Source organism: Mixophyes fleayi, chromosome 10 (genome assembly GCF_038048845.1).
Source record: "Mixophyes fleayi isolate aMixFle1 chromosome 10, aMixFle1.hap1, whole genome shotgun sequence".
In the NCBI taxonomy this organism is placed as follows: domain Eukaryota; kingdom Metazoa; phylum Chordata; class Amphibia; order Anura; family Limnodynastidae; genus Mixophyes; species Mixophyes fleayi.
In genome coordinates, this window is record NC_134411.1 from 68,673,526 (window position 1) to 68,694,550 (window position 21,025).

The window sequence follows — 21,025 nt, forward strand, 5'->3', positions numbered from 1 at the left end:
ATTTATATACTAACATGTGGTTTAGAGTAATAAGTTGTGCTTTATATTATTATCTCTAGTGAGGTATATTCTTTTCTGTTGGGATAAAGCAAGCAATCCTGTTTACATCGATCATCTGTTTGGACAATTGAAACAGCATCTAGTACCAGTACTTGATGCGTTATATTAGGTAGTTGAACATAATAAAATGCTAATTATCTACAGAACTAAATAAATCTGTATGCTTAAGAGAACTTTTTCCCTGAAAATTGAAAATAACGCATTTTTATTTCATAAACATTGTCTTCAGTATGTGAAATGTGATTGTTCTGACACAAGAATAGACACAACTAAATCATATTGAAGAGGACGGGCTTGTTCATGGGCAAAGCATGTTTCCTTTATTAACCTCTTCATAAACTGTAATTGGTTTGAGCTGAAGCCCCCAACCAGCTGCTGCTGAAGTATCTGGATGTGTTTATAATGAAGACTTGGTGGCAGGTCCTGTGTATCAGCAGATGAAAAGCAGCCAGATTTCTTTTTTTGTCTTCTAGACAAGAGCTGTTCATCAACTGAAGAGCACATGGGGGACAAAGTATATGAGAGCACCCGGAGGTTTGTGAAAGAAAAAAGAAAGACTTCAATATTTACCCTTGCCTTGCCAGATTCATTTAAGAAGGCTTTGTATGACTTCCAAGAAAATAGATACCAGTCAACAAAACAAAGGCTCCCACAAGCAAAACATAAAAACATTCAATAATCTAAGAATTTACAAAAATAAAAATTGAGATAATAAGATAAAATTTTGTACTCGGCAGGTACAGAGGACCCTATACATTAAATTTGTAGTAATATTTGATGATTCATTAACAGGATTACAACTGTATTTTGTATCACTTTAGACACTGCTTATCATTTTAATAGCTTGGGGAAAAAACACAGTATTTTTATATATGTTTATAAAACATTGTAGCAAGTTTGGAAAACTGACTACCTATATTCATATCATATAAACATTGTATTTGTGAATAACGGCACAATAGACACATTTTCAAATCTGCAATGTAAGGAAATAGTGGTGTTTGCGTGTATCCAGCCTGTTTACACTTCCCAGAAGTGAGTCAAGTAGTATGGGGATTGCATCTTGTCATTGTAATAATAACCTCTACAGAAACAATCAAGCTGTAGATATGATGGAGACACCTAGTGTGTTAGAAGATCTTGTATTGTCCCCATCAGCTCAACAAAACTATTACTAAGACAAAACTGAGGATAAATAAGGAGACTTTGCTTATTATGCTGGTATTAATTTTCCCCTTAGGACCTAATTAAATTCCTTCTTGAAGCCAGAGGCTTGAAATAAAGCCACAGAATATTAACTCTGCAGTATCCACTCACACTCTGTGGTTTGTCTGGAAAAATGCAAGATTTCATAATAGCACAAATAAGGGAATTTGATACATTGTCTCGAGAAAAATGACTTTTATATCAATAGCTGTAATGAGAAAATAATAAGTCAGCTTTATTACACCTTTATTTCATTGGTAATTTAAGGTACAATCAAATTTCCTCCCAAATTCACGTTCATAAAAGTAGTCATCTCTGAGTGCTGCAAAATTATAGTATTTAATTATTTTTTGGGAAATAACAAAAATTATAAATTAGCCAAAAAAAAAATGACAATAGTATGAAATTATAAACAGTGACATATCAGACGGCCGCTTACAGATAACATCTGGATAAAGAAAAGAAAAAAAGTCTTTAAATATATTTTATATATAATGTTTATATACAGATAATATTTCTGTGCATTTATATACACACCATCAGGATAGTTTAGTGTGTGTTTTTTTTGTTTGTTTTTTTACGTACATGATTTTGCGACTGTACTTTTGGATATAATTATCATTTAACATGCAATGTTAAGAGTTTAAACATACAAATATCATGTTAAACGAACGTAATGCAGAAAAAATAAAATAGACAAATCCAAAATTCTATTGTGTAAAAAAAAAAAAAATATTTTACAATATTTTATCATAATTCAAAATATGCACAGAATCATTCATTTGGCATTTGACTGGAAAAGCTGGGTTTTACATTTACAAATTTTAATTTGATTACTAAGTAAAAATTAGACCCCTAAATAAGGATTAACATGAAGCAAACGACATTCCAGCATTCACACTTATATTACAGAGTATAATACTGAAAGTTGGATATACTTCTATCGCTTGTTATTGGGGCACATTTTACAATAGCAGAACAAGCATCAGACATGTAGCAGCCTTTAATTCCACAATCACTCAGAATTACAGAGAAATATTGAAATACACCCTTCTGCCACTGTGTCTCATTAGATAGTACTGGTGTTATGTGGAACACAAGCAGCCAATATGCATGATATCTTTATGGTATTCTCTACTGGTTGTCAAATCGAGAAAAACAAATTTACATATGGGTTTGATTGGATTTCAAAAGAACATACACCTATGTGACAATTAAATAAATCATTCTTATTCTCTGAAGGATGTGAACAAAAGACATTTTTTTCCCCTAAAAGTGCTGTGTAATGAAATGACAGCTGATCTCACCAGTTTCTTGTCACTTACAATAATAAAGTTTCCAAAGCAGGTGAACACACAATTAGGTATGCAGGGTCTTCTATATTTCAAAGTGAAAAATGTCTTGTCTGAGTCTCTAAGTGCAGCCATGTTGGAGCAATAGCAACTCATCTCCTCTCCTTGTTGCTTGCTGCTCTGGGATAAAGTCATTTTAAAGGGGGAATACCAGAAATCCAGAAAATGTGGAAAACTTCCATCCTCCCATCAAATTACCCTTGTCTAGTTTTAGGTAAGCTCTGTCCCCTTTCTCCATTTGAATAAGAACACCGTTGCTGGCTGCTTCTCTTGTCACGTCCTGATCACCCGCAAAAGCAGATATCACTGGCCATCCATTCAACATCAAACTCACCTGGAGACCAAAGAAGTATAAATTATTTTATATATATATATATATATATATATATATATATATATATATATATATATCAGTCATGCTTTATTTCTGTAATAAAATAGAAAATAATTCAAAGAATTTCAAGATGTTCTTGTAACCTAGTGTCAAATCACTGGGTAAGCTAGCAATCAATACCTATGAAATAAGAAATGGAGTGCAATCACAGTATTTAGGTGTAATCAAGGTGCGTGTTTATTTCGGTTTGGTCAACGTTTCGGCTTCCAGTTAAGTATTGACTGAGACCCTGACCGAGTTGGAATAAGCAACCGATTATTCATTGTAATTAAGAGTTTATAGAAATTGGAACAAGTTCACTATTGGAAACTTAATTTCCACCCTATACATTGATGTCTATATTCTACCACTTCCTCAGTTAAATAAGTGATAGGCTAAGATATAGGTTGGGATCTTATGCTTTGTGACTTTTTATTTTACTTTAAATTTATTTTTACATTTTTAGTTTGTTTCTATTACCCATACATAGAAGACTGCAAAACATTTTAATTTCAACTTGTACATCTTTATAGGACACAATTACAATGAGGAAACTAGTTTATCTTTTAAATGTCTGCGAACAATATATTTTGCTAAACTATATTTATTTAAATATTATTATTTTAGTTGCTTTTTTAAAAGCACATTTATCCGTGGTGTGTAATATGTCACTTTGACATTTTCAGTAGCCATATTGGACAAAGGAAAAAACTGCTTGCTGTTCATAAGACATTGTTACAAAAGCAGGAAGATGTGTTCACCTATATGTTAGTAAGAGTTAAATAATAACTGGCATAATATAATAGGAGCAGTTTACTCACACCTTCATGATGAAGCACTTGCTAATTCTAAATTCCTTGCTTCAAAAATTACACTATGCAGAAAGGGCAGATGTTTGCTTTCTACTCACAAATATTAAATGACCAGCACATCAGATTATGAAAGTGTCTGACTCTAGAGACTCTTCGCAAACACCTTGCAATATTTTATACCCGCTAGCAGGAGTAGATAACTGTCACGTATCCTTACACTCACAATATCGGGATGTCCAAGTCTTTTATCTACCAAACACATTCAATGTTGCTCACAATTTCTGTATTTTAACTAAGCATCACAATATTTATTTTTACATTTTAAGACCTGATATGTAGTTTGCATTTTAGAAAATACAAATTTTGTCCCATAAAATAATTTTGACCTGTTATCAGTCCCATTGCTAAAATGTGCTTCTGTTAAAGAACTATCTTATCTGTTAGACTCGATGACAGACTTCATGTAATAACATGCCCATGCCATCAGGAATGACGCTTCATGATTTATCACACCAAGAGCATAAATAGGACAAATTAGCATATTATGTCTCATGAAACCAAAATACTGCTTGTTAGTGAAAGCACAGAGATGACAGTAAAAAAAAAGCAGTACCATTAATATCTTCTGAACTCTCCCAATAGAGATGATGTTTCTAAAAATTACCACCCGCATTGGCATTTTCACAACACTGTCTGCAAATTATATATTCCATTATGGTAAAAGAATGGCAAACCGCCTTTTTGTGAAAGTTCGTAAGAACTGCAATAGCGGATATTATTTTTACTAACCATCTATAGCTGAAGAATGAATATGACATATATTTATATATTACGTCATATAACAATATGCCATGTTTGTATGACTAAAAGAATAACCTGGTTGCCAGAGCCATTCTAATGTACTTTATTATGTTGATGCTAACTCCGGCATCAAAAGGCATTATAGACTTACTAACAGAGAATATTTGAATTCAAACACCTGTTAATTTCGTGAAAAGGAAAGTGTGTAAATGAAGATAGGATCTGATAATTTAATAATCCAGGGTTGATTTCAATCAAACTTTTTACCGTTTTTAACAACATTGATCCATATTTTATATAACTATTAAATGATAAAGATATTGCAATAAAAACACAAATTCCTTTGAGATAAAATGCAACAGATCAATAGTTCTCAGTACAATAAAACCTTACATTTATTAAAGTGTTAGGCATATTTAAAAATGTTTAATTAGGGACACAATATGCCATTGGATCTAGGATGGGCCTAAGACAATTTGATACAGAAACAAATGAATATACCAGCCTGACCTGGATGGTTTGCCGGTTATACACTTTCACCACATGGAAATTGAAGCTGTAAATCCCTTTTCTGGGTGATATGAATGTACTTCGTTCTGAATCGAAATTGCTTCCAATATTGACCAATATCTAGATTAAAAGAAAAAAAAGCAATTCAGATATAATCAATCATTACATATGAGCATCTTCAGTATGATAAGAAATTAGTAGAACAATTTATTTTGATGATAATAAATGCTTCACCTTTAGCTCTTGGTTACAGGTAGAGGCCTTCAATTGTATTAGATGTGCTGCAGGCGGTTCTGATATGAAATAATTAGCACAGCACACCCATAATATTCTGCACCGTGTGTTTTTACTAACACTCTAATATGACTGTTTGGATGAACTGTGTATACTGGACATGTTTTGTGTATTTCTTTGAATAAAAATAAATACTTCATTAAAAAAATCAACTATATTTTAAACAAAAGTAACTTTATTTTTTAAATTAATGCTGATAAGCCAAAATATTTAATTCAAACAGGTATATTTGCTTGTGTTTTTTGTATAGAGGGGAAAGCAATCTGGAAGAAGTGAAATAAATTAACAATGTGATAATTACAACTGATAATTCTTTTTTGCAGTGCCTTAGGTTATGTTGGCACTGTAGAAAGATGATAATATAAACAATTGGTTTTAGTTCAGCTAGGACATAAAACAACCAGGCTGATCAAATATAGCACGACAGGTTTATTACTTTTATATATGGCCCACTGCGTTATACTGTGGAGTTTACAGCATATCAATCATTGGGTGACATTTAGTTGTGACTTTTGCACCAGTTAAATTAAGTGCCCTTTACATACTATAACTAAAGTCTATATACTGTACATTCTTCATATAGAACAAGCGTTTAGTCTCTCAATACAGAAGCGTCCCTTGAATTTAAATGCCACATGGAGCAAAAATAAATACAATTTGTCTTCTTGCGGGACTTATATTTCCAGTCTGAACCGTTGTTTCAGAATAACTATTTACAGTTTTACGGATTCTTAGAACGCTTAAGTGGACGCAATTATAGATCACGAAGCACTCTAGGGCTCGGTATTCAATTTTGATACACACATATTTTACATATTAAAGATACTTTACTAGGCATTTACTGTGACATGAACTGAGGTCATCTTCCTAAACACTAAAAAAAACAGTAATACATTATTACAATCTTTCACATACAGCAAGGGAATACTCATATTGATCCTCAATAAAACTTACTCCACACCAAATACCATGTTATGAGAGTCAAAATGCAAAACCACTGTCCGACCTGCCACTTGATACATTTATGGAGTCTAAGTCAAGGTGTATCCAGGGATATTTAATCCATGTGTCTTCTATTGGCATCGGCTAATACCTCTAAGGAAAATGTCAGACTCAGTTGGTATCATATCAACGATCTGAGGGGTCCACAGACCACATCATTATAACATTATTCGACCATTTAACCATTAAACTAAAGATGTGGTTTTCAAAAATATTAAAACGTATATTTTATTTAAAGATAATATTTAAAAAGTGCATTAATATGTTACCTCCATGGTCTGGAAATAATGAAATACCTTCAAAATTATGCAAGTTGTAAATATTAAATAGTAAGTAAAACGAGCTAACACTTTTTCCTGGTTGACTTGAGGCGCGTGTCTAGGTCTTACGACACCAGTGTTTTGACATAAACATGAAACAATAGGAATACACTGACAGTTGGCTTTCAAACAGCTTCTTTACGTTTCATTAGATTCTACTATACCGTATGCTCATTACGTTTGATTAATTGTACTCGGATCTGGTTGAGCTACTTAGAATTACAGATCATGCAGTCAGTGGGCATTGTCATATACTTCACTGCATCCACCCATCCATTTATTTGTTCCACAAACAGTACCTGCCAGGCACCTACTCAGTTACTAGCATCACACTCACACGCTAAACAGATACAATAGCACCTACACTTCTTTATCATTGCTTACCTGGTCAAAGTATATAGTCATTGATCTGTTACTCATCTCAGAGGGCTCGTGGTTTGTGCTCCTGATGGCAGAGAAAGCCACCTTGGCACTCCCAGAGCGCACGGAGATACCCAGAGCGGTTCCGGTTGGGTCAGCAGTCGGGTTGGAGTCACAAACCACCAAGCACTTTCCTTCTAGCAAAATAGGTTCCGTTTCGTTCTGACCGCTCGACAACCCTGCCAGCCATGCCAACCCTAGCACCAGCTCCAAAACCCACATCGCTAGAGCTTGGTGGGCAGTGGTAACAAGCTGAGCACTCTGAGATCCACGGGAGCACTCAAGCACCTAAACGTCCACTTTGCTTCCAAACCTCCTCCCTTCTGCTTCTCGTAGAGAATATAGATAGACCATCAACCTCTTAAGCAATGCCCAGTCTTGCTAGTTTGAGCGTAATCAGGAAGAGCGAAGCTACTCTTAACAGGCACTTTACTCACTTACAGAGTGCTCTCCACCTTGCGAGTCACCACCTGCTTTTCCCTGGTCTACAGCCTCTTGTTTTCCTCTCCTAGGACTCCCTGCACTTTTAAAGCGTCGTGTCTCAGTACTTCAATTCTTGCATCTCAGCTAAGCACCGTACTGCGCCCTTGGACTGGCAGATGAGCTCAAGACATAGCATAGCTCCTGCTAGAATATCGATGCATCCAATACTATGAGCAGAGCGCAAAAACGCGCAGGAAAGAAGGTGGGGGCACGTCCAAAACCACTCCCACCCCACGACCACCAATCTACATTCACAACCTTTTACGGGACAGCGAATCTTATTCAAGTCTACATCCCTCCATGTGACAGCTGTGGCTTTGTTATAGGAGTCAAAGGCAGGTGGTGACTGGCTCTTTTTCATTCTTGCTCAGGTCCGAATATGGCAAATGGATCATTACTGCTCTGTCGCTGCACTACTGGCTTTAGATTTGCTGTCAGGTAAGTGAGAGTGTGAGGTAAAACACGTGCTCTAAGTGACATAGGGGCTCTTCGTTTGATAGCATAGAAATCAATATTCTGAACATGTGAGTGCATTCATTTTACAGTACTTGCATTGAACGTATGTACATGTTTAAGCATATAGATGGCATCTTGGGTTAGTCAGGTATCCTTGGAAACTGTCAAATAGATAATATTTCTGAGAACACGCTGCAGTTCACTTACATTGAACTGCATCAGTTAAAATTGTTGGTCTTGGGTCTGAGGTGTATGCAGGAGTTACTTTTATTATTCCCTTATACCCTTATTTATTTATTTGCTATTTTACTCAGACAAGGGTTATGTAGTATACACTCACTTACTCAATTATATGTCCCCCTTGTAGTTAAACTGAGGTAGACAGTATCTCAAAATTCTTAATATATAACTATTCTTCAATGTAAGTTTCCATAAGTTTTATGTTTGAACAACTTTTGTATCTAATACACTTTAGCACTATAATGCAACATATAAAACTTATTGTGTTAAGTAAAAGGGACCCAGGGCATAGTTTGTACAGGCATTGTAAATAAATGGGATTGTGGTAGATTAATCTCTATTAATGTGAGGGCCAAATGGGTGGTTTCTAGGTAATTACAGTATTTTAAACCACTCTTTCTGAAGTTACAGCTGTTTTAAGTGTGAAACATGCCTAATCATATTAGATAATTAGTATATAACAGTAATAATTTACTTTATTTAGAAATTAAGTAACATTAAGTAACATTCTTTAATTCCTTGGTGAGCTATGGCATTGGCCAGCATGGATTAACCCTACAAATCAATAGGGCATAGCTGAGTTTAGTGAGAAGTTATGTATTGTTTTATACTCTTTATATAACGGAATTAGCAGGTTGTTTTATTCCTCTTGCAATAAATCCTGGGTTTATATGACAGATACCCTGCTTTTCAAGGACATAAACAAGTGTCCTGAGGCTAAACATTTTTTATTGTAGCAGTTGTTTTTTACCATCAGCTGAAAGATTTCCAATATCCACTGAGCTGCCTCCATTATGAGTAACATCACATACTAGAGACTCAGATTAGTTGTTCCTCTCCTCATTTTAAGAACTTCAACGATAAATGTCCGTTAAAAATGAAATACAGCATTTCTTAATTGTTTTGTAGGATTGCCCATCAGCATCTTTTAAGCCATTCGGCAATCTGAAACAAATACAGTCCAAATAAGATCAAAGTTACATTTATTGTAATTTTTATAAATCTGTACATATTTTTAGTAAACAATGAAAATACAACATTGGATCTATGGCAGTTTTATACATTGAAAGCTGCTGGAGTATGTAAATATGTACAATATAATTGCAAACATTATACTTAGTATATACATAGTGAACATTTGTTTAAACAATATACGAGTAGATACATTTGGAAATAGTTCCAATTTAAGATTTCTCACATTTTACTGAATTGGAATTTTACTAGTGTTAATGTGAGCTGTGTGATTAAAAAACTGTACAAGTTTTTTGGACTAACTCCGGAACAACCAAAACTATTCATTTTGAATGAATTTGTTTGACCAGACAGGCCTCAAATTGTTAGGGCTCCCATGTGTCCCCAATTTTTCAGGACATGCTGGAAGTGAACACCAAACTACCAGGCTGGGGTAAATCTTATGCCTTCAGTAGGACCACCTTTTTAAAATTCAATAACATGGATGTATTATTGGTGTGGTAAGCTGAGCATTAACCATATTTCTCTAATTTCACAGGTAGCTTGATATTAGTTGATACTGATATTTGAAGTGTTTGTTTTAGTAATGGAATGGCTGTCAGAAGATTTCTGCTTTTCAAGAAACAATTGATTGTTTCAGTGCTTGCTGCATGTTGTTATATTTCAGGCAATGTCTGTCACACTCAATTTAAACATACATTTGAGCTACTGACATCTTCACTGTATGACATACTACATGTATGCAAAGCAAAAAAAAGGAGTACATTTCCTCCTGGACAAACCATGTTATACTGCAAGGGGTGCAAATTAATTTATTTTTTGCATACAAGGAAATACTAGCTGCTTTTTCATGTAGCACACACATGTTTGATAGCTTTATATCTACACTGAACTGTAAGTTCATCTAGGACCTGCCCTATCTCAACTATAAATCTGTTTCTCCAATGCAACATGGTTTTGCTAAGGTGCAAATCTTCTCTTTTTTTTTTGCTTCAGCATCAGGCTCACAGTGTACGTCGGAAATGAGTTCCAAATGGGGAATACATTAGATGGTGTTAATAGTTATGGTATAAATATCAATTTGCTTTCTACATAAGGCTAACATAATCACTTTCAACTTTGTATGAAAAGTACATTTATATTATCATAATTATCACCTGTATTCTCCTCATGCTGATCCCTGAGTAAAAGGGATCTTCACTCATAAAGCAGCAATCCCACATAACATGTTTTTTTTCTTAGCGGTCAAATCATTATCTCCTTTTCAAAATCTCTCTGGAGGTTGCAACAAAAAAAAAAAATATGGCTGAGCGTTACACGGACTCACAGCTATGAGCATGTCATGTGAAGGCAGAGGTGGGAGGAGAAAGGAGCCAAATTACAGTACACAGAGAAGACAGAGTTGAGAGTTCACTACATCATGTGCAACATGGCACATGATGTATAAAGCATAGAGAAAATCCTCTACATCATGTGCCATGTGGCTGTAATTGCCATGGAAGTCAATGACACTGTGCATAATTCTAAATAATTAATAGCATCCCAAAGGAGCAAATCAAAGAAAAATTGTAAATACCAAGACTGTTCTTAATGGGATTGCTGCTTTAAAATTTGTTATAATTGCAGCTTTTTATGGTGTGTATCTACTGTCTAACTGTCCCTGGAGGCGAGGGTACGTGGCACCATAAACAGAGGATGATAATATTTCTGTAATGCAGTTTTGAGTGTCTAATGTGCTCTGAGTCATATCTGTGCCCTACTATGTGCAACAAACCATCTGTGGATGACAAGGTGTTGTCTCAACACAGACTCTGCGATAAAACATCTCTTTGCTCATGTCTAATATTTAAAAATCAATGTTAGGGAGGGAGACAGGGGCTCACAGCTAGTCACTGTACCCTAAATCTAGGCAACTGGGTTCCCATACTTTTTCCATCACTGTCCTAATTTTATTTATTCTGTTAACCCATTGTCGGCAGTGTTTTTATAGTGGACAAGAGTGGGCCTTATCCATATGCGTTATGTTTTTATCGTTATTAAAAGTTTTTAGCTACACAATTGCAGCTGTAGTTACACAATAACAGCTGTAGCTACACAATTACAGCTGTAGCGCTCAGTGTATAAAGTACAGTCATGGCCAAAAGTTTTGAGAATGACACAAGTATTGGCTTTCCCAAAGTTTGCTGTCCCCAGTTGTTTATGATGACAATTTGCATATACTCCAGAATGTCATGAAGAGTGATCAGATGAATTGCAATGAAGTCGCTCTTTGCCATGACAATGAAGTTTAATCCAAAAATAACATTTCCACTGCATTTCAGCCCTGCCACAAAAGGACCAGCTGACATCAGGTCAGTGATTCTTTCGTTAACACAGGTGTGAGTGTTGACTCCCAAGTTAAAGTGACTCTTCAGCTCCACCCCAAATGGATGGAGCCCCCATAAGGGTGTACACCCAAACCCCTAGTGACATGAGGACAAAAAACATACAATTAAAAATGTGGATAAGGTGCAAAAAGTGACAATAAATAGAAAATAAAAAAGGGCCTAATGGCAGGTGGGGTTAAAAAAAATTCTTGGGAAAGCTTGGGCCTACTTTGGAGAGAAAGGGCCCTTCCCAAGCTTTGCAGCAGAGGCGGGACTGAAGACCCGTGTCTCCTATGGGGTTTTTGGGCTCTTGAGGTCGAGAATGTCAAGGGGCCCTCCCTTCGATGAAGAGGGACCTGAAGACCCTTCTCTCTCTCTCTCTGGCCTTTTGGCTCATTTTATAGGGCCATTTCCCATTACTGAAGGGTCCAAAGTCCCAAACCCTCAGCGCAGTTTTGTACTGTACTGGGTAATTTTGTAATGTTGTAATTGGGATTTTTCTGGCAGCCCTCTGCATTTTACTATGTTATCTTACTTTAGCAAGTCCCCTGATAAACCAATTCTAGAAGCCCACAGGGCAGGCTGGACTGGGAGGCACCTGCCCGCCCTGGCTGGACAGATAGTGGGCTACCTTGGGCTGGGTCACTTGGCCGTCTGTATTTTGTTTCCATTAAATATTTCCTAATAGGCTGCTGTGTCGATTCTTACCCCTCGGACTAAAATTTGCCAGCCCTCCCCTGCCACAGTGGTACTTTGGATGGTAATAAAAACTGCATTGTGGTGAACAAATGCTTGGGGGTGGAGGGTATTGATCTCAATAAAAAACTTTGATCCGGTAAAAAATGAAACAAGTATACATGTAATGAGTTTAATCTTCCTAAGAAAAAGCTAAATTCTATGTTAACCCTTTCTCTCATTAAGATTATGTATGTTAAACATTTCTATTGTTTAGACTGAGACAGAGAAATGTAAATTACCGTAGAATCACAGTGTATACCTCTGAAAGAGAAAGTTAAATAACCAAAAACTACAGATAAACATACAGTAACAGAGCTCCAGTATACTAAAAAGAACAGTGAGAACATCACACTGCAACACTGATCACAAAGGATATAACAAGGGATATATATATGCCCACATGCCTTACAGGTAACATGGAGAAAATGCATAATGGTAGTCAAAGGCAACTACCAATAATGGCACATGCAGCCAGCTACCAGTAATGGCATTGGTACAAATTACAGGCATTACAGGCAGTACAATCACAGCAGAAACCCCACTATTGCACCTACTGTGACATCCCTGGACTTTGGCAAAAGATAAATACAAAAGATAAATATCACAAGAGTTAAATACATCTAACTACACGGCTGTTCCTGTAGTATAAACACATTATGTCACCTAGGATCCTCTAGGGAAAGGATTCTTCAAGCCAAAAGTTGTTTTTGTGTTTTCACTACTAAACATAACATATCAGTGATAACGGTAATTGCTTGATGATGATGTCAGCTTTCTTTTTCAGCATTCCACTATTAGTAATTTTCAGGACAGTTGGGTGGCTGGAGATGTGGTCAGAGACACAGGTGGTCCACTGTAACACAATAGATTTTAACCTTGGCTTAAGGGTTGGGTGGAATTGGGTGTGGGGTCGTGAATGTCACAAAGTATAGGGAAAATGTGCTAATTTCTAGCTGAGCTGGGTGCTGGGGAAATGGACCTCCAAGCCGCCAGTCCTCATTGCAGCCACCCCGGTTGTACCCACTATCAACTGCAATAATGGCATGGACACCGGAAGAGATGCAATGCATCATTTAACTAATGCACATTTATTAAAGAACACAGTGGTTTTGTAAGTATATGTTGTGTGTCATTACTGCTGCAGTATTATAGCTTGTCATTGTTGATGGTTTGAAATCTTACACTCTACTGTAAATGTCATATTTTGTGCTGTGTTATTATTGGGGGGATGTAGGTGGTGTGCAACAATATTCCAAAATATCGCAGTCATCACTATACAGTGAGCACACTGTAATTGTTACCTTGGCAATAAGTCACAGCTATTGAAATTCGCATGCAGTTCTGTCTTCATGAATAAGCACTTTACATGCAGCAGTTGAACATGTACTCACACCCTTTGTGTGAACAGATGTAACCTGGTTTTTCGAGCAGGGTTCTCTTACCTCTCTGTCTGTATGTATTACCCAGTATTGTCTTATTAATGTTTGTTCCCAATTGTAAAGCGCTACGGAATTTGCTGGCGCTATATAAATAAATGTTGATGATGATGATGATGATACTTAGTCACCTTTATTGTCATGGGAGGATTTCAGTACAGATATTCGTAAGATTAGGAATGTTAGAAGGTATCACGTTTTTTCATCTGTTATGTGAACTGCTGTTGACTGGATGCTCAGATACTGCTGTACAAATGGAGGAGAGGCTGTGTAATGAATAATATATACAGGTATAAAGAAACATGCAAACCATTATCAGCAACTATTAATATAGCGCCACTAATTCTGCAGCGCTGTACAGAGAACACATTCACATCAGTCCCTGACCCATTGGAGCATACAGTCGAAATCCCCTAACATACACACACACACACACACACACACACACACACACACACACCACATCATAGTAACATAACAACAACATTTAGCTGTGGAAGAAAGGATCATGACCTCATTTAAGTACAACAACTACAATTGATTTCAAGTAAAAAATACTGTAATGTTTTTGATTGCTATTGCAAGTCCAACTAAAATACATGAAACTAAATGAAAACTAACTTATCACAATGTCTCAGTTTGGTAATACAAAAGAATGTAATAACAGGTACTTAAAAATATTGCACAAGACAAAGAAAAAGAGAAAGTTCAAGTCAGTTGAAGTCCACCATGCTGTTCTTCCCATAGAAACAGATGGAAAAGTCCTAAAACATAATTGGCAAAGAAACAGTAATGTCAAGAAAAAAATCAAGGGGGAAACCTATTACGGTACAAGATACACTGTACAATTTGTTAATAACAGTAAAGCAAAAAGTTATGAACTAGATATGTACTGTATATGTACTGATCACAAAATGTCCATCAAAAGTACAAGACAAAAAGTCCAAAATATGGACTGTTGAACAAGCAGTACAGTACATAAGGACAGTGAAGTACAGTTAACATACAAGGTGCAGTTGTCCGTATAATATCAGAGGAAGTCCAAAACACAAAATGTCCAATATACTGCACACTAATGTCCAAGAATTGTACCAGAAAAGTCCAGCGTTCAAGGGCAATTATGTCCACTGTTGTGAAAGTTAAAGTGTTTAAGTGTATATGACTGTAAGTCACTAGGCTTGAATATTTTCCACTTTCGTTTTTTTATCAACTTGGATTTAATAGCAATTTTTATATTCTTGATGTCCATAGGGGCAATGGTGAACCTCAATCATGGCTGGCACAAGATTTCGACTATTTGGTTCTTTGAAGTCTGTTTTCTTCTCGGAGTCACCCAAGTTCATTTTTATACTCCACTCTTGAGACATGTATTGTAGTGTTACTCCAACACGAGTGGCATACTATTCCTGAGCTGTCTGCTGTCATGAGAATGTTGGGGACATTACTTCAGTAACCAGGATCAGTGTTGTTGTGTCCTTGATGGTGGCAACGAGATGCTTACTATCACCAGGATGCTTCCAATCATTGGATCCTAAGGAAAGAAATTCACCTCATGGCAGTGGAGAAGGTTTTCTATCATATGGTCCTGGAAAAAAAAATCAAACTCGTCATCATTAGGAATGTGCAGGAATTTCACTGTCATGATGTGGGAAATTTCCAATGGGCTGGTTTTCCTTGTTCTACTCTTGGTGGTCCATATTGTCTCTCATATGTTTTGTGAAATCCACAGTATTGCCCCTGCCTTCCCTGTTTGTATGTAGTTACTTGTTGGTGCACTGAACCTGATGGAATCAACATATAAAGTTGCAGGTTTTTCAGGTCTGTAATGCAGTTTGCTGCTCAAAGTGTTCAGGTGAACTAGAGATGGTCACTGACCCCCGTGTTTTGTTTTTGTTTTTGGCTTTGGATCTGAATTACCTTTGTGTTTTGGTTTTGGTTTTGCAAAACTGCCCTTGCGTGTTTTGGTTTTGGTTTTGTTTGGTTTTGTTTTGCAATTTTGTTTAAAAATCAATGCTGTTGTGCATAAAATAACCTAATTTAGTGCTCCACCTGTTTCTTGGATAAGTAAGGTAATTCTAAAGCTAATAAATTAGGAAGAAAACAGTTTAATCCCTGGTAGGCCATCCTTAATTCTCCACACAAACCTGGTTGTCTTCCTCTTCATCTTTGCCTATTGGCAATGCAGCCATCGTCTTTGGGTGTATATTACACCCTCCACTTGTAGTTGAATAGAAAAAAAGCAGCCTGCATAGACTGTGGAATTAGAAAGTAAAAATAAATGGACCATGGTAGTTTGGTGGCTATCTATGCCCCCCCCCCCCCCCCGCCCTCCACTTGTAGTTGAATATAAAAAAAAGCAGCCTGCTTAGACTGTGGAATTAGAAACTAAAAATAAATGGACCATTATAGTTGGGTGGCTATCTATGCCACCCCCCCCCCCCACCCTCCACTTGTAGTTGAATAGAAAAAAAGCAGCCTGCATAGACTGTGGAGTTAGGAAGTAAAAATAAATGGACCACGGTAGTTTGGTATCTGTCTGCATCAGACCCCCTCTCCACTAGGAGTAAAATAGTAAACTATTCAGCCGTTATAGAGTCTAGAATATAAATGGAAATTGATAAAGGCAATTTGGTATCTGTCTGCATCATAATCATCAACATCATCATTAGTGCCCTCGTCACCTACACAAATCTCCCCCTCATCCTCTTCTAATTCAAAAGTGGCATCCTCAATTGGTGTATCACTGACTACACTCGGGCTGTTCAGGCACACATCAGCAGAACTGCTGAAAGGGCCCTTCTTTATGGGTACATTATCAGAATGCTCACGGTTAGACATACCACTGGTGGATGGACTCTCCACAGGGATTGGTGTCATTTGTGAATCAGAGCAAACATTATCCTCTAATGCCTTACTGTTATCTTGCAGCTCGGCTTTGACGCGTAACAGTAGTTGTGCACCAATTGTAGGCTCGGTAACTTTTTTGGATCTGCTACTAATAGAGAAAGGTGAAGGCCTCATTCTCTCTTTGCCACTGCGTGTGTAGAATGGCATTTTGGCAATTTTTTCTTTATCGGCACTTAACTTTTCCTCAGTTACACTACTTTTTCGCTTCAACACAGTAAAAAAATTTTGGGTGTGTGTTTTTTGGACTGATTTCGAAACACTGTGTAGTTTGACATCGCCTTGCGCAGATGACGTACTGCGAACACTACCATCAGGACTGGTGACAGAACCTGGTTGCTCATTCTGCTCATATGTGGACTGCTTTGAATCCATTCTGAGCCCAAAGCACTTGTAGTGCTAAAAATTATTTGGTAGATACTGCTGACAAATATGACTTTTGACAGCCAGAAATATTTATGCACAATTATGGGGGACACCCCAAAAGCACTTGGGAGTGCTAAAAATTATTTGGTAGATACTGCTGACAAATATGACTTTTGACAGCCAGAAATATTTATGCACAATTATGGGGGACACCCCAAAAGCACTGTGAAGTGCTAAAAATTATTTGGTAGATACTGCTGACAGATAGTAATTTTGACAGCCAGAAATATTTAGGCAAAATAATGGGGGACACCCAAAAAGCACTTTGAGTGCCAAATATTGGAAAAAAAATTCTTCTATCCTCCTCTCTTCTCTAGCGATTTTTGTTAGCACAATTGGAATCAGAATATTGTATTCTCTGTCCCTGCTCTAATCAGCTTGTGACTACACCCTGCTCTCTCCCTCTGTCAAATGGCGATGGATTGCTGTGGAGGCAGGTATTTATAATCGTCAAGTATCGCGAGAACCGAGCCCCGAGATCCGACGACGTCACAATGACGTTCGGCCTCGATTTGGATTCCGAGCGGGCTCTCAACACTTGCTTGTGATCTGAAAGCTAGATATGTTTGTTGTGTTGTAAAGTCTTTTGCATTGTCGCAACACTTTGTTTTTGGCAGTTTCTTCATTACTAAAGGCCAAGGATGGCCACTATTTTGTGACTTTTGGATCACAGGGACCATGTAGCCCCTGCTCCAGTCAGCTTCTGTGTATTTGGCTCTAAAGAACATCATGTCGACAGTACTACTACTCGTTAAAATAAAGTGCATTATGCTCAGGTGTACAGTAGACCTGTAAGTGTTTGTCTGTGATGACTTTCCCTGTTAATTTATACATCTTTTTAGTTGTGTTTCCTGGTTCTGATTACGTGATGGAAGAAAGCATTATGATGTAAAAGAGCACTATTCTTTGCTGATGTATTACTGTTACATCGGCCATAGTATTAAACTAAATACATTAGGTATACTCCGGGGCACGCAGACAGCCGTTCGATATGACTGCTCTTTAGATTCACTCTGTGTCCCACCTCCCATTGAAACATCTTCTCACAAATTTAAAATATTTAAAAAGTTAAATTATAATTGCTGTTGCCATCTCTGTTCCTCCTTTGGTGATCTCTTCTGCCTCCTTGTTGGCAACAGCTACTGCCGAACATGCAAGACAAATATCCTGGTTTTGTTCCCCAACAGAGAGCATGGTTCTGAAGAAACACACCAGGCACACAGCTACACCAAGCTGGCAGATAACCTCAGGAGTACCTGTGCAGCATGAAAGCAAAGCACTTATTTAGATCCAGAAGAGGAAGAATGCTAAGTTAAAACACATGGTAAACGACACTGATAGTGGACAGCAACTGACTATTTTAAGATTTCAGTGACTAGTTCATGTCTCGTGTCTCAGCCTTCCACTGTCTCTTCTCTCCCCAACCATGCCTGTCTACCATTAGCTGCTCAGAAACACCAGTCACTAATGACGGCTTCATTGCTGGCAACTGATAATGCTGCTGCCTAACAATAGCCACACACACTTTTCTCATGAGCAGCTGCAATTGGTATTCATCTAGCTTATGCAGCAAATGCTCCCATGTCTCTTAGCTGTAAGACCATTTGGGAAGGGCCATGTTTACCTTCTGGGTCATATCATTGTATGTATTTTGTTGGTTTCCTCACTGTATAGCTCTGCATAGTATGTCAATGATTTATATATAAAAGATAATAATATGTGGAAACTGTACTTCTATAGATTACTGTACTCTGTTGCTGTCACATTGTCCAGACTCAGGAAAATGACTAAAGAAGTTGCTGCAAGGATTCATATACTTTATTAGCACATTAATGGACTAGCAAGAAAAGGAGCAGATATCCATGAGAGGCTTCATGGTACGTACGGTACATTGCACTTGTATATTGCTTGCATGGCTGTACTGTATGGTTGATAATGGAGATATCTATTCTCAGTACACATTATTGAGTTATTTCTTATTATCTTTATTATATCGCAGGGAATGCACTGAAAATAGTTGAAGCCTCACCAGGGACAATGACAAGATCACAACCATGAGACAAATCTGACAGGTCTGTGCTAATCAGTTTGATGAAAAAATGTCTTTATCACTAAGTCAAAATGAAGGGTAGGAGCCTTTGTGGGGAGTACGGAAAGTAAAGTATGTCTGTCTCTTATTTCTTTTTCTTATTATTTTTAAGTCAGTGCATGCCAAGCTTGTCGTTAACATTTGCAGTAACTGTCATTGCCAAAGCCTGGTGTGTGTATGCATCTCCATGACAATACAATTTATGCACCCAATCCTACATGCATTCTGCTTACTCATCTTGCTACACCTCTAAACGTCATGTTTCTCATTCCCATGCACGGTTCTCCTATAGGACAGTGCATTTGTTACTTTAATGTTAATGAAAAAATAGTTCTATGTAGACATCTCGCTACAGTGCAGTGTAAAACGCATGCAAGTGCAGGATGTTTTTTTTTATCTCATTTAACCCTAATGGGCAGTGCATGTGTTTACTTGTTTGTTTTCTGTACTGTGAGTGGAAAGTTGTGTCCTGTTTATTATTCTTATTACAGCGTAATGTAAAATTCATGCCAAGTGGGTTGATATTTCTCTGTATTGTACTGTATAGCTTTTTGAGCACTGATTTTGTCTGAAAGTTTGTTGTCCTGGGAGCGGAAGCTGAATGTACAGTATTTGTCCGTAAAAAATAAGTGGAAAATCTTTCTCACTCTTGCACAATATAGAAAATATAGATGCCCCCAGGACTTAACTCAACATAATAAAAGCTTATGAGCAGGAACCTGTAGCATGGAGTCAGGGGACTCAGTCAACAGATAAACAGGGTCATGCCAGAGGTTGGGGGTCAGCAGCATGCAGGGAGCGTCACAAACAGGCCAAAATATCTGGACTGGCAGTAAGCAAGGATAGTCCAGAAGAATGAGCCAAGAGGTCAGGGGTGCTCAGCAATCAAGCAGGGTCTAGAAAACAAGCCAAGGGTCACAACAGGGATCAATCAGAGGTATCCAGAGGTTTCACAGCACAGAGATCAAGTTAGCTATTGCAGGGCAATAGCACTATATCCAGCAGGGAGACTAAGTCCTCCCTGTCTTTTAAACTAATAGGGACGTATCAGAAATGGGGCCAAGAGCAGTCCCCCTCACGTCTACTCAGGAGGCAGCAATAATTTAATTAAAGCCACACGCCCCGGCTGCCTGTTATTAGCTGGAACCCAGAGGCAGTGTGGGAAGTGTCCCATTTCTCTTGGCAACGGCCGGGGTGAGAAGGACCGGAAGTGATGGCCCAACTGCCAAAGCAACGGCTGGGATGCATCCGAAATCTGGATACACTTACGCCATTGTGGATAGCGCGGCGGCTCTTGACATATAATTGGCAAGTGCAAAATCTGACATGAGAGTGACTACACCCCTTCTTGGATGCCACCTCTGCTGCAAGTCTCAGGCAGTCCCCTTTTCCCTGGGGTGGACAAAACTTCCCCCTGGGAAATGATTTTTCAGCCCTTCCTCTCCATAAAAATATATATGCATCTCCTGGTTTTATTCAGCAGGGCAGCATTACGATACAGAGAAAATAAGTAAAACAAGGTTAGGAAAGCCCTGCTCTTGGCTACCAAAAAATGCTCTGGCAATACATTCAGTATGGGTGCAGGCTACCTTCGCCTATCAACATCATCATTTATTTATATGGCGACAGCAAATTACGTAGTTTTCTACAATTGAGTATCTACTTGTCTAAATACCTACTGATGCCTCTGTCCATCTAATGACATCTGATTGTTACTGCCTCTTCTCTCTCTCCATCATGCATGCCGTGTAATGTTCCAAATTTA

General features: G+C 37.6%; 1 protein-coding gene and 1 long non-coding RNA gene across 2 annotated transcripts; one reads left to right on the forward strand and one right to left on the reverse strand.

Annotated features, from left to right (window-relative positions):
- Positions 1 to 1,495: 1,495 nt before the first annotated feature.
- CBLN1 (cerebellin 1 precursor) lies at positions 1,496 to 7,425 on the reverse strand. The gene is made up of 3 exons (XM_075188843.1): positions 7,115 to 7,425; positions 5,115 to 5,234; positions 1,496 to 2,952 (listed from the first exon to the last, which is right to left on the reverse strand). Exons 1-3 carry the CDS (start codon positions 7,370 to 7,372, stop codon positions 2,755 to 2,757), a joined length of 576 nt encoding a protein of 191 aa, XP_075044944.1. The 5' UTR covers positions 7,373 to 7,425; the 3' UTR covers positions 1,496 to 2,754.
- A 358-nt stretch (positions 7,426 to 7,783) lies between these two features.
- Positions 7,784 to 20,474, forward strand: LOC142104266 (uncharacterized). The gene is made up of 3 exons (XR_012679548.1): positions 7,784 to 8,071; positions 18,912 to 19,048; positions 19,171 to 20,474. It is a non-coding gene; the product is annotated as an uncharacterized LOC142104266 (long non-coding RNA).
- Positions 20,475 to 21,025: the final 551 nt, after the last annotated feature.

Bases quoted from the DNA above. Each gene is read 5' to 3' on its own strand.
- CBLN1 (XM_075188843.1), bottom strand. From the start codon at position 7,372: ATGTGGGTTTTGGAGCTGGTGCTAGGGTTGGCATGGCTGGCAGGGTTG. The intron at 5,235-7,114 runs GTAAGCAATGAT...CTTTTAATCTAG, and splicing joins TGACTATATACTTTGACCAG to ATATTGGTCAATATTGGAAG. The intron at 2,953-5,114 runs GTCAGGCTGGTA...TTTGGTCTCCAG, and splicing joins ATAACCGGCAAACCATCCAG to GTGAGTTTGATGTTGAATGG.